We start from the raw sequence: 27,909 nt of genomic DNA on the forward strand, positions 1-27,909 counted from the left end.
GCCAAATTGTTTGTGGTGACACTCCCAATACAGCCGACGCATTCCGAACGCTGGTCTCAGGATGATTGTCAAAATGTTGTAAAATACGATTCCCTGCCTGCAAATCTCTTCGTAACGCTGCTTGAAATCGGTTGTTTTCTTGTCGAATTGAAAATGATCCAGTCTCTCGCAATCTATTAAATGTCAACATAAACACTCTTCGGTTTGGCACTCTTCTGTTTGGAAATCGTCGTGCATATTCTCGCACCGCCTTTAAAGCATTACCGTTGCAGAAACCGTATACAAAAACCATATCAGCATATTCACTATTAGAATACGTACGCGGCATATTGCAAAAGACAAAATTCATCTACTGTTAAAGGCTTTCAAAGAGCGACTGACAAATTCATAACAGAAAGTGGAAAATGTAATCAAATATGTCGGTGCTAGATATGGCAAGAAATGTAAACATTTTTTTTCGATTTCTCTGAAACGGAGCAAAAACGAGCATATGTCTATAGGACTTTTTTTCTTAGTTTTTTACTCCTCTACACGCTCCCGAAGTTTTGCGATTTAATTTGGAAACACCCTGTATATATAATTGATATCGAAAATGAATTATACTTTTGATACCAACTATATACTTTTTTGTATATAGAACTATATAAAGATACTTATTATTACAAACATTTATTACACAAATATTACAAACATTATAGCAGTATAAAAATGGAATTCCTAACCTAATTATTTTGCAATTATAGTCACTAGTACTAAACACGTTTCTCTTAGTGTATAGTTTGCGAAGCCCATTAAAATTTTTCGATGGAATCGGCGTTCCATGAATTATAAAATCCCAAAGTTTGAATAAATTCTACCGGGAAATAATTTTCCAAGAGGTGCATGGAGTCCTTTCTTATTAAACGTTAAAATAAAATTCATAATAATTAATATTATATAATATTACTAACTTTATCTTGAGCATAATATATTTGTCTGGAATCAGTCCCTCTCTGCCAGCTAAAGCACCTCGCCACCAATCATTGCTGACCTGCGTGTAAAGCGTCAAGGTGTCGCCCTTCTTGAAGCTCAGCTCTCTCTCTGATCTTGCATTGAAGTCAAACTGCGCCGTAGCTTCGAGATTTTCTGATTCTAATAGATAGAAGATATTACACTTTATACAAAATATTTTTTAATTTAACGATTACATCTTCGAAAAAAATTGCATTACCATCTTCGGATGGGTAAACTTCCGAGTCCATGTCTTCCTGTACTTGATCCGTCGGCGAATCTCCCACATCCCTAAATTATGAATTATGTCAATAGTAAAAAAAATTGTTAAATGCAAGAGAGATAAAGACTGATAAAAAGTTACGACATTTCTTACAATTAGATTCATTTACAATGTTGTTTATACATATATGTTATACATATATGTTAAATGTTGATTGTCTTAACATAATATTCGATAAATAGATCAACTTATTTGTACTTACACGTCGTCGGGTTCTCTGCTGATGTATTTTTCATACTGAGTGCCCCCGATGTCCTCCGGAAAGATTTCCTCGCAAAATGTGATGATGTTCTTGATAAGCTCGTTAACCTGATTCTGATATTGGACCTGATCCTTGTCTTCCGGAACGGGCACCAAGGTTGGGCCAAAGCAGATAGCCAAGTTGTACGGATCCATCATGTTCTCGTCCGAGAATTCCGACAGGCTGTTTAAATATAGACCAGGCAACTTTAAATCCAGCACAACTTTACACGTGAATTCTTCGCAGAGCGATAATACTCACTGGTTGAGAAAGGCAAAAAGATATCGCATGACGATTACAACCGGCCGTGGCAGACTCGCTACCATCTCCTTCATTTTATTAACAAAGTCCTGTTTCGATTCGAGTTGCGCCAACTCCATCAGATGTTCGAAATAGATGATAGGAAAGAGGGGCTCGCGCAACTCCCTCAGATAGAGCTTTAACACCCCGGCGACACTATTGATGTCCGAAGCATCAGTGACATCCGCAAGTGGATCTTCGCCACGCTCGAACCATTCGCGGAAATTGTTGATCTCTACCTGCGAGCCCGACACACGGAAGATACCCTGATGGTGCAAGCCATATAGATTAATCACGCGGATGCAGCTCTTCATGATCAGCGGTATCTCCTGATTCGTGCTCTCCAGATATTCCTCGAGCGAACCGCCAAACAGCTTCGGTTGACCGTTCATCTGCAGACGACCGATTCGCTTGCGGCGTGCTTGCTTCTGCTTTGTCGTGGAAATCGACGGGTTCGGGCTAGCATTTGAGCCATCCAGCAGACTCTGTCGGATATACTCCTGTTTCGCGTCTAACCTGGCTATTCTCGACGTCCCAAGAAGGTATTCCCTGAATTTCTACATCAACGTGAAGGATAACATGATTTTTGTGAATCGCATTTTTTCTGTCATGTCGAAGACGATTTATCAGAATTTACCAGAATGTTTATTGTATCAGTTACTTTATGTTGTATCAACATAACATGAGCGGTTGTCGTTCTGATTGCACTCAATTTATCGTTTTATATTTATTATATTATTATACTATACAAAATATTAAACCGCTTAAATTAACGCTAAAAAAAAGATCAAATTAAAAGTTACGTATCTTCGCGAAAAACAATTATAGAGCGATGTTTAATAAAGCGTTAAAAAAAAAGAAAGGTATGTAACTTTGAATTTTTGTCTTTAGCTCTAATTTTAAGCAATGTTTTAATTTTATTGAGTAGTATATTATGTATTATTATATTTTTGTTAATAGTTTTTTTAAAACAGAATATAAAGTCTGATTCCGCATGCCAATAATTCTGCCAATCTTTACACGCACGCACGCACAAGGCTATAAAAGTAAAATGGTTTTTTACTTATAAGTATTTAAAGTTAGCTTATAATTCAAAAAATTGTTGTAGCCTCAACATTTTGATACTAGAATTTTCGTCTCAAAATGATCTCAGGAATCTCCCCTTAAGTGTTGTTCGGGTCTTTACGGGACACCCTGTATATAGAAATATAGACACAGATAAAAAAAAAGAAATTGAATAATAATATCATACCCGTTCGACTTTTTAATTCCTTTTTCGAAAATTCTTTAATATAGATGAAAAACCGCATTTTTATTTCGAAAAATAATCAATATTGCGCGTAGTGATGCGCGTCCGGTTGCTTTCTATTTGTCCTAACGCGTTTCCTTTATCTTTCGAATATTAATGCGATGATCAATATTTTATCGCACGATGTGTCTTTCGTTCGCCACGAAGGAGAGGGAGATAGAATGCTCTCATAAAACTCACCGTGAGGTAGAATTCTTCAGTCTCTTGTCTGTCAGCTCGTAACTTGATTTGCAGCGTCTCCGGCGGCCTGGACGTAGATACGGCGTTCTCGCCGAAATATCTCGAGCAATCATAATCTTTAGCGGTCAACATTTCAAGCAGACTCGCTTCCGCCGTCTCCAAAGTCTTCCACACTTCCTCTGACTCAGTTCGCAGCGACGTCACCCTCTGCTGTAGCTGCTGCAGTCGTTGCTCCATTTCAGAGTGCAGCATCTTTTGCAATTCGGGTTCGGGCGTCTATTGGGAAGAAACAGATTAATGGATCGCAAGCGACAATGGCTACGAAGAAATTTCGAAAAATCAGAATATTTTCCATAATTTTTAAAATTCATTCTCTCATGCTTAATTGTATTATTAACTATTATATAATTAAAATTAGGGATGTACCGAATCGTACAATTACTGGATACCGGTTATTGCCGGATATCCGAGAAATAAGTGACACCGAATATTCGATATCCAGTCGAACATACGGTAGGGCAATTATCCGGCCGAATTCTGGATATTTTCTCGGATATCTGATATAAATTTCCCAAAATTAAAAAAAAAAAAGAAAAACAGGAAAAATAAAAGCGATAATAATTTACTATCTACTAGTGCTCAGCCCCTCGGCCTTAGATAGTATGAAATGTCCCATCCTCCGTCAGCAAATTTCGGAACAGTTAAAAAGTGTAAACTATGAATAACTATATTAAGGAATACATTCGCATATCATGTAAACTGTCAATCACTGTTCGCGCATTTTGATGGATTTAAATCATATTTCACAAACTTGGGATATCATGTCATCAGTCTTTCTAAAACCTGACTAAAACCGGCTATTTCCAACCACATGATCTCTCTGGGGTATTATCTCCGGCTATTATCTGCTCCGTTACGACCGGATTGGCAAAACGGGTGGCAATATTACATAATGCGCTCTTTTTTGTAAATTTGTTATTCCAATCCTATTTCTAACTATATTCGTAATTCATACCACTTACTCTCTCTCTCTCTCTCTCTCTCTCTTTGTCTGTCCGTTTGTCTCCTTTTTTTTCATACCTCATCTCCACGCTGTCCTTGGAACTCAAACTTCTTGGGAATCATGAAGGCCGCGTGATGAGATTCCATAAATCTCTGCTTATCCGCTCGGGAGTCGAGTGCACCGACGAACGCAGTTAATTGTTCGGCGCCAGATTGCAGGGAACGCTGCCTACCCTCCTCCGCGCTACAGTGCATCAACAGTGCCCTTGCTATGCAATTGTGGAATCCAAAATCCATGCACTAAAGGTAAAGACAAATTTACATACATATTTAATCTTTATTTATCTCTTATTCCAAAGTAAATTACGTCACATTAATGATTAAAAATTGAAGTTCTTCTTTAGTTTAGGATTTCAATCTCAGTAAAGGCCCAGTACCGAGAAAAGTAGAAGTTAAAGACAGTAAGTTGAATCTAACTTCTCCTTCAAAGTTTTTCGATCTTCTTTATGATCATTTTTACGTTTCGTTATTTTATCTTTTCTAGTTATTTTTGTATTTTCTATTAGATAAAACACTGGATAATGATTTGTTAAATGACAGAATATAAATTCGATCCAAACGATTTATATATCGTCACGTTATTCCATGTGTCATACAACTCGATATTTCATGTGTCATACAACAAGACTTTTCAAACCTGTCGATTAGCTGTAGGACAGAGAGATTCGAGAACCTCTTTGTCCTGCAGCCAATCAACAGGCTTGAAAGCTTGTTTCAACAACAAAAAACGGATGAACGTGATATTAGTCTTACAATGTGATGAGTGTTTACGGTTATAGAGACTGGTGAAAACGCAGCCATTGGTCGCGGGATCAATAGGGTGCACGTGCGAACCCGAGCATGGATGAGTAACTTACGTCAATGAGATCGGACAGGTCGTCGACGAAATACTTGTGTATCGTCGTGTTTGAAGCCTCCAGACACAGGATGTACTCGTTTCTCGCTTTGAGCGCCTTTAGTTTCGCCTCCTGATACTTGCTCTTCCTCTGAAAAGGGAATATTTCGAATTAAAGACGATAATGTGTCTTACTCTGAAGAGCGACCGGAGAGACTAAGGCAAGCCTAATTAATTTCATTAAGCGACGGCGCCGACTAACGTACTAATTGACTCCGCTAATTCTCTGGGATGAACTTCCTTGTCTCGCATTTCTCCCCAAGGATTGTTCACACTATCGCTGCTTATATTATAGTATTACAATTAAGATCCTCGATCTTCGATCAATAAATAATATTACTTATGTAGCTCTCATGCGTCTTGTGCTTTCAACGGTATTTCATCAAGTTTATTTATCTTAGACCTAATAGCTTGCACAACTTTCGTAACTTATACGACTGTTTAACCCCATCGAATATATTATATAAAAGTATCCACCTACGCTGGATACTTTTACTCTCATGGGAATGTTTCTCATTTCTCTTATTTTAAATATTACATTCATGTTTTTCAGCATTGTTATACCGTGATCTAGCAGCATCAAGTCTTTACTTTAACTTTTTGTGGTTGTCAACACTCGAATGGATAAGGTAACGCAATTATGGATTGTATTCTTTATTTTATTTGGTATGGGATTTAACTTGGCACCAGTTGTCGATATCAAATCTTTTATACGAATGATACACATCATTAGAGTTAATATTATTTATTTAATTCGATATGGGATTTAACTTGGCGCCAATTGTTGATATCAAATCTTTTTTTATAAATGATATCATCAGAGTTAAGTAAATAACAAAGATAGTACCCCCCCCCCTCCCTCACTTGGGTTTTATTTTTTCATTTGGTACATTAGTTTTTTTCGAGGAGTAATAATTTTTGATAGAGAATTAAAGCTGCCATTATTTGGGTTACAATAAGATCTTCAATAATAAAAATATCCGTGAAGAAGAATTAAACCTATACTATTAATTGAGTTGGACACATAGGTTTAATTCGTCGTCATTAACCAGAGACGGTCGTCCACTCCGTTCATCGTCGTGTACATTTTCGCATCCTTCATTGAAAAGTCATACCCATCTCCGTACTACCATTGAATCACTCATTGCATATCCTCCGTACATTTCACAAATTTGACGGTGAATTTCAACCGCATTAGTGTTCGTCGCATTTGAGAAATGGATCATAGACCGTATTTCACTGTAAGCGGCGGGCGTCGCGATTTATTTAAACATTATAAACACACACTACAATGCGTATGCACTGAACCAATAATTGAAAATCGCGTCAATCCCTTGCCAACGAATCAATAAACTCGTCGTCATACATGCGTACCATCGCGATCGCACCGTCGCGACGGCAAAATTAAAAAACGGAACTTACTTTCTCTGGACAGCTCTCGTATAATAAGCTAACAGAGTCACAGTTTTCTTGGAAATAACAAATAATATCAAATTGTTTTTGGTAGTGCAAATTAGTAGGGGAAGGTCACCGATACCGACATACCACTTTGTTTTTAGACAATATTTCTTAAACGAAAGGTAAAAATATAACTTCAAAAACATAAATACAAACTAAAAAGTGTCTTCTATCACAGATAGTATAAGCAGTTTTTATAATACTGTTTGTAATTTTGCAATAATTAAGTTTTTCGTAAGTTATGCAAAAATGAGCGTCTGACAAAATGGGCTCCAAAACTGACATAGTAGGCAATATATAAAATGCCAACATTCCTATTCTATAAATAAAAATATATCCTATTCTGTAAAGAAAACTAATTTATGAAACTATAAACATTTAAAATGACATAATATTATCAATAATACAGTCACCATTATTTTAATTACGCAATTTGCAAAAGAACACCATAAGAATTTTCTTCTCGGATTCATAGAATTTGTTTTTAGCTGATTAGAATCAGGAATGTCTTGAAAAAAAATGATAGGACAAGATTTTTGCCCATGCGAAATCGAATCTAAAATCAATATTATGATGTCGACTCGCGGCGGCGCTGTCGTTACCATTTGACATTTGACAAAATATGAGTCGTTGTTAACATGATTTTAATCGCTTGAGGTTTCCTCCGACTCTTGCTTTTGAAATAATTTAATTCAATCGTTAATTTAGAGAAAGTTAATTTATAGAAAGAAGTATCGTAATATCGGACAAAGACAGGATTTAAATTTAAAAATCAAATTCTAAAAATTTCGTTCAATCGTAACAATAAATTTTCATGAAAAAATGCCTCATTTTCAAGGATAAAACAGGAACTCTGAAAATTCTAAATTTTTTAGGTTTTTTAAATATAGTAAATGCTTTACTATTATGTAAATTTTATAAACAAGATTTGTACTCTTTTAAAATGCGAACGGTGATGATCGAGTTCAACGACTATGCCAACGAGGAGTCAATGTTACACGTGTTGTTGGTTTCTTTTTATCTTGCTCTCTTTTTTTTTCTCCTAGCCGCGCTTGGTCTCCCACACTTCTCTCGCGTCTCTCAAGTGTCCCTTTCGCATCAAGACAGCTTTGTCTTATCGCACTTATAACTGCTCGAGGGAGACCGCTATTTATTTTTCCATCGAGTTATATGCGCCCAGCAAAAAAGCCCACTGACAAGACGGTCCTAAATTCTCGGTCGGCGTTTGCTCGGATTGAAAAGAGATAGGGAAAAAAGAAAAAACCCGAAGAGAAATACAGATTTCCTAACGTCTCTCTTTCTATTCGCTCCGCAAATGATCTCGGGTGTAAGCTGGAGAAATGATGCTTTGTATCCCCGGGGATCTTTAACACATGCGAACAAAATGGTGAAACATATGGTCCCGGTAGAATATATAGACACAAATATATAGACGCATTTATCACGGAGCAGAAATATGGACGGAGAAAAGCCTTCCTAACATCTTTACTCAAATCTCTCGACGTATAAATACACTCGCCTGCTAAAAGAAAAAGATTAACAATGAGTCCGTGCGATTCTTGAACGAAGTATTATTGAATACTTTTGAATATTATTGATAATTGTAGACAAAAAATAATTTTGCGACAATATACAATATAAGATATTACAAGTATATGCATACTTATTTATGCAGCATTTATATAATAAAAAATCATGAATTTAATAATGTGTTATCCAAATATTCACGTTCATTAATAATAGATCTCATTATAGATGTTGGCAATAGACAACCACAAGAAGATTGTGATACAATAGTTGAAGTAATAGAACTCGTTTAAAAATACACACACCCCTAAAAATAGAGACTCACGAAAGCTTATTATTTCAAAAGTACAAGATATTTGTTTACTCTTTTTTACGGCAAAAGAATTAAAAAAAAATAAAAATAATAAAAATAAAATAAGACATAAAAAATAACATATAAATATAATAAAATAAAAAAAGTAAAATATAAAATGTAATAAAATATGATATAAAATAAAATATAAAGATAAGGAATTTATCATCTTTACCATATACATGTATAATCATGCACACACGCACGCACATAGTAGAAAGGATTTGGAATCGTTAAATACCACGGGAGTGAACCGTGGAGCCACATATACTGTCGAAAGGCCTATACACTTTTACATACAATTTGTGCGGAGTTCTTTATTAATTTGAATGAATAGCACGCGAAAAGTTTTCGAAAGTTTTCCCTTTTTCTCTTTTCATTCTACGATCATTATTTGCACGCCATTCTTGTCGCACAAATTCGAATTGCACGTTTCTAGAAATGAGTTTTCATAGGACCGAAAAGACAAAAATAGCGCTCAAGATTCGAGATAGTTATTCGCTCAATTCCACGAACGAGATAGTCGACGGTGAACAAAAAGCGGAACAATTGTTAAGACTGATGATGACGCAGACGCCTAATTCGGACATCCTGCGGCTGTGGCCTGGATATCGTCTATCCGACGACGCGACGCATTGCGCGACCGTTCGGTTCGCGTTTCAATCTACCTCCTAAATGTTTCGGTCGATCCACACTTTAGGTATCGAGCAAGTGATGTTTTGTACAACAGATTTCTACTTGATATTTCTGCTTGATAATACATGTGGTAGAGCATATGAAACAGCATCAACGAGAATCAAATATTTATATTGGCGCGAAAAGCGCAGTGGTGATAATAATTCTCGTATAATCAACAACAACAACCGTAAATCACGCAATGCGCGATAACAGAATTATTATATAATATTAGGAGAAGTACTTTAATAACAATACAAAAAACTTATTAAAGACTCTCAAAATTAAAAATTAACTAAACAAAGATTAAGGCAAATGAGAGTACGGCGCAGTTATTGATGCGTAAATTTTATATAAATTTTTATAAATAAAAACTATATTTTGACTTGCTTCAACGTCGATCGAACGTTTCGGCCACATTAGAGTCCCTATACCAGAGTCTGGCCACTGAGGCTAGTTAGGAATTAAATGGCGTCTATCACGTGACTTGTGTGTCATACACGTCATAGACGTATGGTTGCATCAAAATATTACGGTTAGTATTGTGACACTTTTATTTTATTAATTATAAGATACATTCTTGCGTAAGTGCAACTATTAGGTACATCGAGTCTTGCTTTAATTGACAATATATAACCGATAAGGACAATCTCGCCGAACTCTCATTAGTCTTTTCATTTTTAATTGTTCATTTCAAAAGTCCATTGGATATTAAGAATCTTCTTCCCTTTACATTAATAACTATAAGATTATAAATAATTATAATAAAATAATAACAGGTGAACAATACACACAGAAATGCCAAACTGTTGTGTTTCGGAATGTAATAATAACCTAAAAAAACCTCTTTAAAAAAGGAAAAAATATACGCCAAGCGCATAAAAAACGGTTACGAAATAAATGCAATTAGCCAAGTACTTCATCACGCAAGACACGTATGTATAATACATACAATGTATAAGATAGATTGAAATAGTCGACCGGATTATAGTGAAGAAAAAACTTGGTATGCCCGGGTCGCATTAAAACGCAATATTCTAGGACTAATATATTTTCATAGTACATATAGTAGAAATATTATTTGCAATAGGCATTAATAAAATGGTTATTACATACAATATTCTGCAGATACAATAGATAGTATACAATAGATGAAAATAATTCAACAAAAAGAAGAGAAGTTAATAATTATTTAATATTCTTGCAAACACATGTATTTCGATAATGCAAATACTGTGTTGAAATAATATATTCACAGAAATGCAATTAATACGATTAGCCTGCCAAGTTTGCATCGCATGCTCCAACATGCTCCTACTCGAGCGCATTGGAGTGCAAGCATGTTGCAGCATGCGACGCGAACGAATCCACATTCTTGTTGTTTGCCGACGTTAAACAACAAGGATGATATACTCTCACTTCATATCTGAGAATAAAGATATTTTTCACAAGAATATTCTTTTTGCCTAGCAGGCTGTAATAGTACACAGTCGTAGATTTCTCTTACTGCGTCAATTTTTTAATATAGCGCTGCAATAGGAATTCGTTATTTTTTATTATGTGATTGCTTGATCGGTCATTCAGATTTATTTTCGTATGTGTTCACGCACCGGCGAGGACGGATCTGACGATTAATTTTAACGATATTTTTATTATCAAATTGTAACAGAGGAAATTGCGACCGTGGAGCAGTAATGAACGCGTTTCCGTTGCGCATAAAACGAAATTATTAAGACGCAGCAGACTGTTCGTTCCAGCTGTACTTTCAATTTCCTTTCAATCGCATCGACGAATAGAAGGCCAGACACGTGAACTTCCAGCGCTCCAGCCACACAAAATGGTCACGTTCAGCAGATTCAACTGTTGCGGAGCGGATCCGTGAGCGCTCGCTGCTATTGGTGTATTCTTCTAGATCATCCTAGAGATCATCCAATAACAGCGAGCACTTACGGATCCGCTCCGTAACAGTTGAGTTTGCTGAACGCGACCAATATCTCGCTTTAAAGGGCGCGGCGAACAAAAAACGCCCAATCTCTCGATATCTGCGAGTTTTAAATGTCAGTTTTAATTAATTTATAAAACTAATCTTATTATTGAACTTTATAATTAATTTGTAAAATCAATAACCTCAAAATTACGTTTCAGTAAATTCATAATACGTATTACAAGGCTATCTCACACGTAAAATTATATAGATTCTTAAGAATCAAATCTGATTTCTTTATGTAAAATATTCATAACCTGTAATGAAGAAAGAGAGACGGAGCCTCTCTCCGCTCATGCCTTTCTTATTACACTAATGATTGGCAACCACCAATAGCCGAAACTCGTAGATTAACGCTCAAGCGTAAAGCATTAAAAATGCATTTATATACTTGCCTCTGTTACAAGCAACAAAATTTTTCTAGTTACGCGTGAACAGAAATTTATTCCTACTTTAGAAAAAAAGCGTTTATCGTAAAAGTTAACAATTTTTCTCTTTTGTTTTTTATCCGAGCAGCCAAGATGATTTATGGTTTTCCTTCTTTCGTTACAAACAAATTTTCTGTTCCAAATTTCTGCTTATAATGAGGAACACCCCTGCTAAGACGGTGTCTTGGGCAAACTGCCCTCTTAAATCACCCATTCCCTTCCTTTACTACACTACTGTTCACTACTCTTAAAAAATTCTCACAAAATTACGGATTTTCTCCTCGAGATATCGAATTGTCAAAATTAAATAAGATTCATTGATTGGAAAGTAATATCTTGATTAGCAATTACCTTTAACTATGTCTATAAATTGACAATGTGCGTTTAACAATGTCTGTGCAGCAAAATTATTACTTCTAACTTTCCGGAAGAACTGTCCCGACAGATTTACGAATCATCATACAACAGCAAGCATATCGAAGCATATTACTTCCCGTTGTGACTTCGCGAACAGTTGGTGGATGCGTAATGTCTAATAACGATAAAGACGCACGTCGAATCCGCGTCAATATGTTCATCGTCGTTGAAAAGAGTTCGCCGGCGATCGTCGTGATAAATCGTTGCGTCTTTGGCGTAAAATCACCGTTAAATCTTTCATCAGAAACGACGACCGCTTCGCCAGTCTTGCCGGATTGGCGAAGGAAGTAAGAGGAAAAGTAGCGCGCGGCGAGATGATCGTCAACAAATAATTTCTCGACCGACTGCATCTCATAACACGTTGCTGCGGTCGTCATATCTCGGTGCCAAAATCTGAAAGACGCACCGCAAAATCGCAATGTGCCAGATTTATCCACGGCCAGCGTCGCTCCCGAAAGAGGCTGGATAAATCGCGTACGATCGAGGCAATATCCATGCATTATCGCAACCATATGAAAAATACGTGTATGTTGAATTATAAAAATGTAAATATCATTTCATTATCTTAAATATTAGTTGCGTGAAATTTTTATTTAGAATTGTTGGATTGTGTTGGTCAAATTTTATTGAGCTCATAATTGAGCTCAGATACACTCAGATTTTACTCATCTTGACAGTTTTAATAAGACTCGCTACGAATGTGAGATGTTATTGAGCGGCCTTTTATTTTTGAAAACCTAAAAGAAGGTTACTATCGGGAATTTGATTTAGAAAATTTATGAAACGTATTTTCAGATTTCTTTTGTAGTTTCACTGTACATATGGTATATCATGGGCACAACCAAGCGGGTGGCTGCTGTGCTCCCTCCCTTAAATCTTAAAGAATAAAAATAATTAAAATCGCTTAGACGGACTAGGCGTTAATAAATATTTACAAGAAATTAATTCTGGAAAAGAAGAAAGAATTGAAGAAGAAAGTTATAGAAAAATTTTCTGAGAATCCAAGACTAATGTTATAAATTTAAAATCTTCTAGTTCGAAGAATCAGTTTACAATTTCAAGAGAAAAATTAAGTAAATTAGTAAATTAAATATTTATGATTTAAACTGTCAATAATTAATTAAAAATAATAAAATAATAAAAGAAATAAACAAAACAGAACAAGCCCAATAATCCATATCACTCAATCTATTCTCCCTTCCTCCCCGAATTCAATCATCAATCAACTCTAATTTGGTCTGCCACAAACAAAAGTCTAGCTATGCCTACAATACATGCACATTGAATTATCTTTACAATTAGTAAAAATTTGATATAGATTGTTCGGTAATGATCGCACAATCTCTCGTGGGCATGCAGGTAGAACAGACTAAATTGAGTTGAAAAAGTTCTCTATCATTTTGCAATTTTTGCAATAATTATGAGATATAATATTTATTTCTAAAGATTGCCGAATAAGCGGATAAAATCGACGCAATGAGCAGAATGTCTAAAATCGACACATGAGACAACTTTAAGATATTTTTTAGAGTTCTTTATGAAACAACTTAAAGATGTTTCTTAAAGAACACTTAAAGATGTCTTAAAGTTGTCTTATGCGTCGATTTTAGACATTCTGCTCATTGGGTAATTAAAAAAAATTGCAAAATGATAGAAAACTTTTCGACTCGAGTTTAGTCCGTTCTATACCTGCCCAAGAGAAATTACGCAATTATTATCGGACACCCTGTGTAGATGTGTCCATTAACTTCAAAATTATAAATGAGACATTACAAAAAACGTCAACTCTGAATGATCTGAAACAGAAATTTCAAGAAATCTTCATTGATGAATAGTTGAGAGGGAAGCATAAATCACAATTTCCTAAAATTTCAAAAATTAATATTTTTTTGCTCTTTTAATTCTCCGTAATCATATTTTTGCTCCCTCCATCTACAATCTGAAACTTTTTTTTTTATCTAGATCAAGTTTTTATAGACTTTCAAAAAATGTTGAAAAATTCAGGATTATTTTTCCATATTTCTATTACATGACTATAAATAGATATTACGAGATAGTTACAAAATATTTTACAAGATATTTTAGGAGAGGGACTCCATTCTCCTTTATTTCGAAGAAATTTGAGTGTATGTCTTATACAAAAAAAAAAAACCCCCCCAAACTACAGACAGAGGATTAAAAATTTATTTGCATAAAACCGATTTTTTACTGCAAACTGACGTAATTTTAAAATTAATGAACACAATATCAAATTTGACCTCTACGAAGGAGCAGAATCGAAAAAGACTTTTTGAACTATTTAGTGCTCATTTTGTGCTAATCTGTACTTCAAAAAACACTTTTGTACTACATGCCATTTAGAAGAAACACGTGACGCTGCTAGCTTAACATTAAGCTAGCAGGACCACAAGAAAAAAAAGAAGAAATAAATAAAAAAAGGTATAAATAGTAAGGATTTTGTACTAATTTGTGCTACAAAAAATAACTTGGCAGATTTAAAAAAAATACATTTATCCTGCAGATAAAATAAAATACGAAAAAGAACTTTTTAAAATGCTATGTACAATTTCCCTTCGCCGCGCCCACAGGCTCCATTTGTTTCAAGACAGTTCGACGCAGATGGCTGAAGCGACTACATAGAAGAGCTTAAACCGCTTCCGTGAAGATTAAGCGCCGATATGAGTACTCTTACCGAAAAACATTCGAGCTCAATCTTCAATATGTTCTATTTTACAAACCTACCTTGTTAACTTCCTTCTCGATGAGCTTGTATTTCTTGCTGCGTGCAAGTTTCTCACGACTGTCCGCGTTCGCTACCTCAAGTTTGCTGCGTTGCTGCTCAGCGACGCGGAGCTTCGTCTCCGCCTGTCTGGACTCGGCCTGATAGGCCTGGTAAGTCTTCATTGTCGTGTGTAGCTCGTGCAGTACTCGAAGTATCTCCTCGTGCGTCTCATAGCCGATCTCGCGACACTGCAGTAACAGATGTACCGAAAAGATGTAATCGCGATTAAAAACATACAGAGTATATGGTCTCTTCGTAACGTGAATTTAATTTGAATTAAATGGAATAGAAACAACATTTCTTCTTTCGAAAGAATTTACGATTATACAAAAACGTGTATAAATAAATTTGTACGAGACATAGAGAGTGATTCTTAAGTATTTTAAAAGATATGAACTTTTTGTTAAAAAAGGCTTTATATTTCGGTCAAAGCGAATCTTGGTGCCTGATAATATTTTTGTGTGAATTTTCCACACAATTTCCAGTTTAAGCACACTACAGGCCACGCACAAATAATTAGATAATCGGCGTTTGCCTGCTTGAGCTGGAAACTGTAAAAATTCACACAAAAATTAAAAATATTATCAGGCACCAAGATTCCAAGACAGTTATTGCTTTAACTGAATACGTGCAGGTCTTCTTCTGATTTATTTGTATCAAACATTTCTTTCTGATCAATTTTCACTTATTATTGTTTATTCTAAAAGATTAGTGATGGTTTATTTAGAATTACAAAAGTAAAAACGAAGATGCGTGTAATTGTAAGAGAACGTGAGAGAGAGAGGCGACGTCGAGAATTTCGTCATAATAGAATTAGCATTCGTTTTTGTTTCCAGCGCCCGGTATATCGATAACACACACCGTCAAGTTGTAACGAAACGTCGCGACGCGGGCGGCGACGACGGCGCGGGCGGAATGGAGACATTTGAGGCAATTAATTCGACGAGACAATGGAGCGATCGAACTTCTCAAAGTTAGGCGTCCGGTGATGCAATTGCGCGATCCCGACTTAAGTCAGCTACTACAACGGCAACGTGTACCGCGTGGCGTATGACACTCACACGCTTGTAAATTCGCTGCACGTCCTCCATCACCTGATTGAGACGGCCCACGAGGTGGGTGCTGTAGACCTCAGACAGGGCGGCATGGTCTCTGCTAAGGGACTTGGTCTCGTTTACGAGCTGCTGCCAGCAGGCGTAGCTGGAGAATAGGGGCCATTGTTCCCGCCTGCGGAAAACGATAGATAAGAGGCGATATGGAATTGACGGCGGACGTGCATGTTTTCTACACGCGTGTATATCGACGTAATTATATCGGCAATTAAATTGACTGCGCTAACGAGCCGATAAAGCGTCGCGTTCGCGTCGTCTTGCGAATGCATATCGTTCCGCCGTCCTTACATTTGCAGTGTTTGCATACGTAATAGCGATCATTCCACTTGCTCGTTCATGCATCTCAAATGCGCTATATACAATGTACGCACGCACGCATCCTTAGATTGAAGATAAAATAATATTTATGCTAAATAAGCAAGTTCTCTAAAATCGCCCTATTTCATAAATCTAATTGTAAGATTGTTTTGATATTATTGTATTATGTAATCTCTGGTCACATTATTAGACACATCATATTTCTTTAATCATTTATTGATTTTTAAAGAACAGATTAATTTTGTATTAGGTATAATCTATATTTATCAGTGTTGTACCTAATCGATTGAAATATAAAGATGATAGTCATAAAGGAAAAGTTGTATATAAAATGAATGCATTTTATAACTTACAACGTGTTCATGAAAATGTATATAAACCTATTAACAACTGTAAAGACGACACTAAGGAAGGCGCATATTTATTCTGTTTCTATTATAGAAATTTCGATAAATGTTCACCTTTACATAGTCAGCACCGAATGACTTCCGAGTGACCTTGACCTTGACCCTCAAGAAGGTCAAGGTCACTGACCTTTTCCGTCGCTCGAATCGTTATTCGTTAAAAAGTTATCAACGAAACAATTTGTATACACAGAATTTTGGAACACAAAATACATATGAGATCATCATTCTGTGTATACAAATTGTTTCGTTGATAACTTTTTAACTGACTGTGTAAAGGTGAACATTTACCGTTAGAACCCCCATTTTTCACAGTCTACATTTATTGTTTTAATCAACGGAACTCTCTCTAAAAATTATTTTAGAGGAACTCTTATTTGTTCCAAATAATCTAGAACTCTTAAAAGAACTGTGATTTCGAAACATAAAGGTGCCAACTTCACACTCCCATTTCAAAGACTGAAAAAGATTTTGGGCGTGATTTGCAGAATTGGATATGTAAACTTATACCGAAAGATTAAAGCACTAAGATCCGCTTTAATCGAGAAAATAGGATTTTTTTTTTTTTTAATAAAAAAGCAGTTTTCCAGAAAATAAATTTAAATGTTTTTAATCAATAAAATTTTGTAATATTGTGTAAGGGCCAGCGGAAAAATTAACGGAGCCTATTGAGATTCGAAGAACTCGTCGGGATCTCTCGTTTTCAATCCTAGCACTCAATGTGTTACGCCAATGACGCTCCTCTGACTCTTGTCATACTTATTCCGATCATCTATGAATACTTTTAAATGGTCGGTTCCGAGGGGGTAACCACTTAACGTGTAATAGTGGGACAGAGTCCTCGAAATCATTATAAAATTCATATGAAATCTCTATGTATAATCCGATAATTACATACGTAACTACGAGAAATCATTATATAATATTAAATAAAATCGTATATTTTACCAAATTACTTCATATGTAGTGAAAAAAATTATTTGTAATCAGATGAAATCATATGAAATCATGTAATCTGTGGGACAATATTTCAGCTAGTGGTTACCCCCTCGGTCGGTTCTCTTTACTTTCCTACAATTTTAATTTTGAAATGTATTTTTGGTATGATAACTGATTGTAGAAGAAATAAAAGTTATGTTGTTTTAAAAGTACGTTTTTTTCTTTATATTTTCATTATTTTTCTGCAAGCAATTAAAAAATTGCAATTTTTTTTAGTTGTGTCGTTATTGTAACAAATAAACGATATATGTATATCCTTCTGTTTTACAAAAATAAATAAATATTTAATATAGAATAAAACTGTGTTTTTATGTGTAATTGAGAATGTCCAAACAAAAAAGAAAACCTTATTTTATTTTAGATATATGTAAAAATAAATATAGTTGTCATTCTATTTTTATTTAAAAATAAAAATAGTTATCATTTCCACACAAGATGAACCCAACAAAAAAATCTGTGCATTTAATAATATGGACAAAAATTGAGGAATATAAATGCTTGAAATTATTTTGACGTTACAAACAGATTTCCTAAATCTGTTTTGTAGTAACAGTATGCATATTCGATGTGTATTGCAAGTTACACAGACGTACATAAAAAATAATTTTATAAACATTTACGGACAATATTTTTAAAACTACAAGTAGGCCAGTTGAAAAGAGGTTATCCGGTTATCGGCCATAAAACTTACGATAATTATATTTCTTAGGAAAGGGTAAATAAATATGACGACGTAATCCCGGATGCGCCTTCGCAAAGAAGAGAACTATCGATTTGCAATATCTCCTGGAGCGAAATGAGGAAAACGTGCAAGTGGGAAACGAGAGTGTGTCATCGTGGTTACGGATTACGTTTTACCCGTGTACCATGTACAGCGCGAAAGGCATCCCTTTTGTGGACGCTGAATACGCTGCATAAAAGGGGCGCCCCGCGTTCAGGGTTGAATGACGAGAAGGAACTGGGGCATGTCGCAAATGCGGGAACGGTGCCAGCAGATGTGCACGCGCGTGTAGGACGCGAAAAAAAATGAGAAAAAGTGGAACGCGGAAAACTGCACGGAATACGAGAAATATAAATCGTCATGCGATATGCGCAGAAGAATTCATAAATCTCTGTTAACAATACGCTCTCTTATTCATTAATTAATACTTTTGTGATACTAATGTGTAATATTAATAACGAAATACAGCCTTGACCATGAGTCATACAAAACATCCCCACAAATTGACTTACATGGATTATATTTAACGAAAAATAATTTTAAAAAACAGTTTTATTAAAAAAATACTTATTTTTACAAACATGATAATTTTATTAGTTCTAATTTGACCTTTATTACCATATTTCTTTCCCAAAAGAAAATGCAATAAATTGAAGGCTCTTTATATTTATGACCAAGGCTGTAGTTTTAAACTCTTCGTAATATCGACGCGATTTTATACTGCTACAAGAGTCTTCCCCAAAATGAAATAAGAACCCGTAATTAGAGTTTAATTTTCTTACAATGATAATATAAGGAAGAATATTTGCGACACGTAAAATTGTTTTCATATTATGGAATGTCTCTCCAAACAAAACAGTACAAAGGACAAAACCCAATACGATCATACATTGAAAAAAGTCATACTTTGATTATCTGTACTTATTATACAAGGATGCGTTATACATAAAAAGTTCATTACAATTAAATGAAACGCAGCTTATGCATCACACGTTTATTTTATCGGCGACGTTATAACCTCATAATCCGACATAAATTAGACACTGAAATACCTTTAATAATTATGCAAGAGGATGCGTTATAATTTTTAACAGCGTTAAAAGTAAGTAAGACGCAGTCGACGTGTATCACACGTATATTTTACTAAATACTAATGACACTACCTCACTTTCTATATTCAACTGCCGCGAGTCTCGAAGTTTATCGTATCTGTTTAGATCTGTTCGGAAATCGCACGTGCTACTGGTGCCACGGTGTCCAGTATTATGGCCGCCTTAGGTCTTGTTTCCGAAAGTGACAATCCTTAAAGTCGGTAATCATACATATATGTATATGGGATGCGTTTCTGTTTTTACGCTCACATGCTGTAAGCATCACTTCATTCTTGTTTTCTATCAAATATTAAACAAAGACAAATGATGCTTACAAGCGCTGTGAGCCCAAAACGAAACGCACTCAAGACCGCGCGGGGACTGCGCGCGCAGCTGCTAGAGAGTGAACGCCATATCGCGAACGTAAATCACAGGCCATTTCTTACAATAACGAAATCAGTTGCACTAATGGACACCATATTGTGCATATTAAAGCCGTTGTACACTTAATAATAAATATTTTAAATTATAACGTATATAACTATCACACTTTATCCGAGGGACGTTCTGGGGATGTCCTCTAGATAATCAACGACGCGGATGTCTGTAGGATATCCTACAGACTATTCGTCCTAGTGCTGTTATTTAGTTAAAAAAAATACGGATTTCTATCTTTTGCAAACATTAATGATACAATATTAACTCTTAAAAAAAAGAAATACAATTTCTCGGAAGTATACTAAAATATTTAAGATCGTTGTTGATTTTAGTATAGGAACAGTTCTGTAATAGATACTTAAGGTATCTAGATCGATTTCTGCGCCAATTTATTATGTATTTCATGACTATAAATGTAATCATACGATGATCAAGATTTACGTCTCGAATATAATCGCAAGCTCAATCAAAATTTATGTAATGTAATCGCGAAACAATTCGCATTGCGCAATGTGTAATGTAATAGCGCAAATATATTTAATGTTATACGCGTCATCGTTTCAGTGGGTGCATTCAGTACCACTGAGCGCTCAGTGAGCTCTTGTATCTGTTTGGTCTATATATTTTTAGTTCTAACGGAATATGCCAAGCGCTCATCGAACGGTTGTAGTACTAAATGCACCCATTGCATCGTGCAACGCGTGATATACGCGCCTGTGAATTACAATGAATTAATTGACGCATGCGTCGTTAATCATTTAACGTTGTAATCTACGATAGAATTATTTTTCCCTTTCGTCATTTTGCTCTATATCCAGTTAACAAATCTCTACGTTGTAATTTAGTTCTATCGCATTTTTAGTAAAAAAAAAGGTACATGTAAACTGTTTAAAACTATTATTGCAGATTGCTTTGACGCAATATAAATACAAATTTACATAATTACGCATTTGCGCCGATGTTTCTAAGATAGTGAAATTGTATGTTTAGTTGTATTTTTATGTGATTTATGCATTCCTTCTTATCACAAATGTTCTTTATAATGTAAAAAGGTATATAATAAAATACAGAATTGATAGACATGATATACTTATCATACTTTTGTTTCTGCTCCTTATGCCTCAACTGTATGCTCCTAGCCATCTTGTCGAGAGACTTGCTGTAGTCCAGCTCCAGTTCCGCCCTTTTGCGGAAGAAATCCTGGAGCTCGACCACGAGGGCGACTTGTGCCTCCATCCTTACGTCGAGACATCTCAGTTGCTCGTTCAGCTGTAGCCGTATATCTATAAGCAGAGAAAAAAGAAAACCCAGTCAGTGCTCGTGTTTCGATCGTGATTACGCTTTCCGGATGTCTCGAGATACATACTCGAAGACCCTTAAAATAATCCCCGGAAATTAATCGCCGCCGAGCTTGCGAGTCTTCTGGTGGATGAATTTTGATCTTCTCAAAGTTAAAACTGACATCAGGCTGTTAATACTTCGAAGATTATAAATTTCCGGAGGAAAGGACTTCCACGCGAGTTCTTACAGTCTTCTGGATCGTTTCCGAAACCGATACCACAGAAAAGATACTATTAAAGACGACCGGCACCGGGCAATTTTCGTGTCTATCAATGGGGGGGGGGGGGAAAAAAAAATTAAAGAACAATGATATTATCGACAATTAATAAAAATTTCTTAGAATACGGGTTATGGGAGAAAGACTGCGGTCCCTTTTTTGTCAGCACACAATTTAATCTGTATTGTATATCGAATTAATATTAAGCGATGCCCCTCTAGATCAAGTTTGTGCAGACTTAAAAAATTTTAATGAGCAAAGCTTTCTCTATGGCATAGAGGAATGTGACTGGTCAGATCTTATACATATATCTTCTAATAGCTTCGAGGATAAGGTGGACATCTTTAACAGTAAACTCTTAGATCATTTCAACAAGCATGCTCCTAAGCACAAGGTGTTCTTTTTAGAAATCTACCGGCACCATGGCTGACGGAAGAGATCAAGAGGCATGTGCGTGAAAGGAACAGACTAAAAGAACATGGAGAAGAGATAGAAATAATGCGAATTATGAATTTTAAAGCTTTGCAAATACTGTGCATAAATATGTACAGAACATAGTTCGTGAAACAAAGACTTCTTATCTATCCGTCTTTGTTTAAGAAGATAATTCTGCTACTATTTGGAGTAGTAGTTATGATACTTGGGACTGATTGAAGTAAAGGAGGCTAGCAGATGCCCAGCGTGTACAATAAAGGAACTCAATAAACACACTTTGTATGCAGTCTAGTATAGTAAAGAAGAAAATAATGTGACTTCTTAGTGTAATGAGATTTTTGATGATGGCAAGCCATAGTTTAAGTATGCAATACCATATCGAAGGCTTTCTCTGGGATCAAATTTAACTCTGCTCTAACGGAATTTTGTTAAAGATTATCAGAATGGTTCTATTCTGTTTCATGTCTATGATTGAACATCTGTTAAATTTTTCATTAATACATGGTGAAGTTTCAAGCTGAAAATCTGCACTTGAGATCCTTATATCCTAAAAAAAACTCATTTTTTAAGCTTCTATGGAATGGTCATCCCTTTTTATTTTATAAATTGCTCGCTCGATGTACCTTATGATGCTTGGTCTGTAAGACTTGTCTTACCGCCAAGACACTACGTATCTCCTGTGATAATTTGATAATACATTCGAATCAAAAATAAAAAATTATGGATTCAAAATATGGATTCAATATGACGGATAGAATTTTTTTTAAATAATTTGATTATCACAGAATTTGATTTTGATGGAATTTTTAATTACAAAGCACGACATCAAATTTCGCATTATTTGAAGCTCATCAAAGCTACGCATACAGTTAGTACTGATTTCCAAACTGACTTTCAAACTCTGATTATAACCTGTGACACTTATGATTCTCCTTCTTGGAGTATTCTTTTGAAATTCGATGTTTTCAGGCTCAGCAAAGATCTAAAATTCACCAAGAATCTCCTAAAACCAAGTTCTACAACCAAATTTATTTTTAATTTGAATTAAAAAATTTTGAGTCTGGAAATGCTGGAAATCAAATTTAGCGACCCTTATAAACTCTTAAAAAAACAAAATCTTCCACAAGTCACTACTTTGTTAAAAAGCTCCGAAAGGTCCTTAAAGAGTTAATGATCTATAATATAGTATTTGTCCCTTTTTAGTGCTGCACAATTTAAATCAGTAATCTTTATTCTGATGTTCCACATTCATACATTATCACTAACATTTACATTCCATCGCGTTCCGTTTTATGCCAATCAAAATTTCCATTGTCGCTCATTCAAAAAGTTGTCAAATAAAGACGGAAAAATTTTCAAGAGATTCGAATTCAACGCCGTTTTTACTTATGCATACGCTTGGTCTGGCATACGTGAACGTAGCTCATGTGAAAACGATATACCATTCAGATCTCATAATGAGAGCGCGGAGACTCGTATACATTCACGATCGTAATTTTTTCGCAATTTCATACATACGAATACCGCACGTGATAAGTGAGAGGACGAACAGCACCGTTAAGATTAATGCCAGATATGTGTATGCATAACAAAATCTCTCGCGATGGCACATCACGAATCGCGACGCAAGCCGCGAGTCACGATTTAATCATTGCGCCGCGCGAGAATCTGTTATAGAGCAGTACATACGGTACGCACATGTGAGAAAACATAACTGTATATCGAGCAGCTGGATGCAATCCTGTCTGCAATGTTACGGCTATCGAGCGGATCTCCTCGTAATGCATCATGAAAATAAGTGATTTGGGCCGTTGCTTATCGCACGGAACAACTTCTCATCTATCAATATTGCTTTACACTATTGAGTTTATACTATACTGAATTATATACCGATATGTTTTACTTATGCAATAAAAATATACATTTTTCTCGATTTAATGAAGACTGATATAACAGGATGTATTTTCTATTTTCGATTATCGAGAATGAAAGAAGAATATGACATGAAATACTAACTATAGAGTCTATTCCCGTATCCACACTCAAAGAAAACATAGCGGTAACAATTGTAAAAGTGACAACTATACAAGTTTTATATGTAGAATTAATGTAACATACATAATATATATATATATATATATATATATATAGTTAAATAAACTATTTTATAGTTACGGTGACTGCGTTCAGCAAAATGTTTATTTTGCAACTAATAGAAGATCTGCTTGCCGAGAAAGGACTATTTCTAAATTTGAAAATATAATCCAATCAACGCGAAAAAAAACTTCCAACAATTGTGAATTAAACGTTCTGTGCTGAAAGCGCGGCGGCTAATAATTATAAAATAGTTTATTCAACTATTGTGCATCAATTTTACATATAAAATTTGTATAGTAATCTTTATGTATCCTTCTTTTTAAGTATAAATGTTTAGAATTTAATTATAGACCCATTAAAATACGTGAGTAGTTCAAGTCAAACCGGGACTTTTATTCTCATGAACATAAGAATAAAAGTTCCGATTTGACTTGAACCACCCACGTACGATATCTGTTTCCTAAGGAAATAATTTAAGAGATCTAGTTTATTAAAACATTTTTAACAGTATTTCATTTAATACAAAAAACTTATTAAAGTCTCAAAATTAAAAATTAATTAATCAGAAATTAGGGCAAATGAGAGTACAGCAGAATGGTGCGCAAATTTTATATAATTAATTTTTATAAATAAAAACTGTATTTGACTTGCTTCAACATCGAACGTTTCGGCCACATTTGGGGCCATCCTCAGTGAAATGAAAACAAGAAGCAGAAAGATTCTCACACTCCCGCCTAACAGACGTAAGTATAAGATACGAATGTTACTTATGATAGTTTTTGTTAGATCTTTCTTAACCTTTGTATAAGTATCGGAGTCATTTAACATCTCATGCATCTTCTGATTATAATTTTTATTATCAATGGTTAACGTTATCTGTTTATATTCCTCTTATCCGTTTTGGTAAAGATAGTATCAGGATATTTATTAGTCATAAATTTCTTGGTCTTTTTTAAAAGAACGAAAAGTTGGTGATTAACAGAGTTATCACCAACAGTAGAAATCTCAGAAACAGAAATTAAATTATTAATAATAGGAATCGAGTGATTCCTAATCGTCAATGTTTATCAATATGTATCTTACTAGTGGTGAGAGAAACTCTACTATATATTTTTTTATAAATTCAATTATTGTCTTTTTGTGAACAGGTAAAGAGAAGTTTTCACCTAACTGTAACAAGCATTGAATGGAATGGGTGCGGATGATAAATTTACGAACTACTTATCTTTTATTGTTAAAATAAAAGAGTTGGGAATTTTGTCGTTAAAGGAGGGAGGAAGGAATTATAAAAACTTCAGATATTAACTGCTAGAAAGGAGAAGAACGAGAGGAAAACACGAAGGAGAATTTATTGTTTGTTTGTAAGGAAAGATGGATAGGTAACCGTAGAGTTGTTTCGATGTGTGCAAACGTAATGAATAGGTTTGACATTTCTTCTAACTTCTCTTTTTTGTTTGGAGAGTAACCATTGAATCATTTTCTTAAGATTTTTATGTTCTTTAGAAAAATGACAAAAATGATTTTTTGTCTAGAAACAAGATTCACAAATGTGTATTGGAATCTGCAGAGAGATCTCTCTCACAAGATGTAAGATTTTATGTTGGGAATGACTGACAGTCCTATACATTTAACTCCAATTTTAGTAATTTTAATGTAAAGATGTGCTTCAAATTGTTAAATTTATCGATCGAACGAAAGTGGCTTAAGTTGATCTTAGATTCACATAAAAAATTTAAATGTTGTTTACTTTTTATATTATAATAATATTTTGTTGTTTGATTCTCACAACTTCATGAATCTGCAGTTTCACCAAATGTTATAAAAATACAACTAAAGAACGAGTAATGTAAAAAAAAGCATATTTCAGCCTGCACAAATTCAATTCAATACAAAAAACTATTATTAAAGATTCTGAAAATATTACAAATAAATATTACAAACAAAATATTATTTAAAAAATCTTATCTTCTAACCCTTCGTACGCGTTCGTCGTTTTTCTTGATTCTGTCTTGCTCGATATCGTAGTTGCGGAAGCCCCCTTATCAATCACCAGTGATTCCCTCATTTTTTTGTGAGCAACCCCTTATATTCTCGCAGGAAAAGATTACCCCTCTTGTCTTTCTTACCGCCTACACGCTCGCTGAATTTACCTTTTGTCCAGGCCTCCCACTCGTGGCGTCCGGCAAGTTTGAACATTTCTTCTCCTCACGTTATTTATTATCGAGTAAGAGCTCGGCTAGCCTGTTGTTATCGTCGTAGTCGTAGTTTCTCGTTCACCCACGTTCACCAGTTCACTACTCGTACACGTCACGACGACGACGGGACTCTTCGTGTCACTGTCTCTCGCACGTGCACACGCGCAGCAACGAGCACGCTATGCACGCACACGCCCTCACACACGTATACTCTGTGCCGTACGTGATGTTTCCTCGTGACCGCCCGATATATATGTGTATCACGCGAGCCTTTTCTCCGGAACGTATCGCGGCTTTCTAAATGAGCGACGGTTAGCTCTCATCTGGGAAATACTTTAGGATGAATTTTATTCTTACGATTTAGTACTATTCATATGCTTGTGCTTATACATGTACTTACGATTGATATGGTATGGGATAGACGAAAAGCGCTAGTGTGAATAGTTATCTATCAAATATACTACGTCTAATAAAAACGTTGCTTTCAACGTGGCGGAAACTGGTGATGTTATTAGAATAGGATATTTGAGATTTTCACGCTGTCATCTTTCACTTAATTCTTTATCGTTCACACTTTTGAATCGCGATTCGTGGAATTAGAAATTAATCCACTTCTTTATAATGTTAATAAGCAAATTGGGGATATCGCACGTGGTAACCATATGTAGCCAAAGTTCCTTCTCGAAATTATTTTTGCAATGTCTATTTATACGGATGAATAATATTATAATTATACAAGCCGTTACATAATCTTGAACTTACGCATTCAAATTTTGAATGTGGAATTAGAAATGTCTGAAAACATCAATACTTGATGCTATTACTTTTATAATGTGAAAATATCAAGCATATCGATCTATATTTAGGCCAACGTTCTAGGCAAATCCGATTGCAGTAATTATAGGTATGCATTGGCGGATCCACGGGGAAGGGCTATCGCTCCCCCCCCTTGGAATCTCTTTTTTTTTTAAATATTTTGTAGTAAAATACATATATATTTTTAATATTTCTAAAATGCTTAATCACATTTTTCATATTCCAAAAATATTTTTTAATTTAAGATACTCCTAAGTTCTTACGGTTTAAGGCTTACTGCTCTACTGTAGATACTGCGTTATGCAGCGGCGTTATGGGAAAGTCACTAATTGCAAGACACTACTTAAAATATTACTGTCTGCCAATAAAATACTGACGTAAAAATTGATTTTTCAAAAATTTTTAATATTTTATTTTTCAAAATTTTTTTCATACGTCAGGAACTCTAGATATTCACGAAATGAAGCTATTGAGCCGCTCAAAACTATTCGATCTCGATCTTCGATAAGAAATTAGCACCCCATTTTTTTAAAAATGATTTAAAAATAGTTATTAAGCGGAACTCTTGTTATAAATTATGTAGAACTCTTCGTCTCGTCAAAAGGAAACGGGAACTCTAATCAGAACTCCTGAGTACTATATAGTTGGGGTGCTAACTTCACATACCCGTCAAGTTGACACTAAAGGTTTGTTCGCGTCGCAAGCTCCAACATGCTCCTACCATAGCTCCTACTCACTCTATCAAGTGTATTGGAGTGAGTAAAAGCTATGGTAGGAACATATTGGAACATGTTGGAGCATGCGACGCGAACAAACCTTATTTATATATATATATATATATA

General features: G+C 35.1%; 1 protein-coding gene across 1 annotated transcript in view; it reads right to left on the minus strand.

Moving 5' to 3' along the window:
* LOC108729503 (SLIT-ROBO Rho GTPase-activating protein 1) overlaps window positions 1-27,909 on the minus strand; it is a 73,894-nt gene that overhangs the window by 9,433 nt on the left and 36,552 nt on the right. The window contains 10 exon segments of the mRNA XM_018458654.1: window positions 951-1,131; window positions 1,211-1,281; window positions 1,476-1,697; window positions 1,776-2,371; window positions 3,304-3,579; window positions 4,384-4,605; window positions 5,223-5,351; window positions 14,844-15,071; window positions 15,945-16,110; window positions 21,066-21,249. Coding sequence (XP_018314156.1) covers window positions 951-1,131; window positions 1,211-1,281; window positions 1,476-1,697; window positions 1,776-2,371; window positions 3,304-3,579; window positions 4,384-4,605; window positions 5,223-5,351; window positions 14,844-15,071; window positions 15,945-16,110; window positions 21,066-21,249 — 2,275 coding nt within the window.

This window comes from Mycetomoellerius zeteki, unplaced genomic scaffold (assembly GCF_001594055.1).
Source record: "Mycetomoellerius zeteki isolate Tzet28-1 unplaced genomic scaffold, Tzet1.0 scaffold74, whole genome shotgun sequence".
NCBI lineage: Eukaryota > Metazoa > Arthropoda > Insecta > Hymenoptera > Formicidae > Mycetomoellerius > Mycetomoellerius zeteki.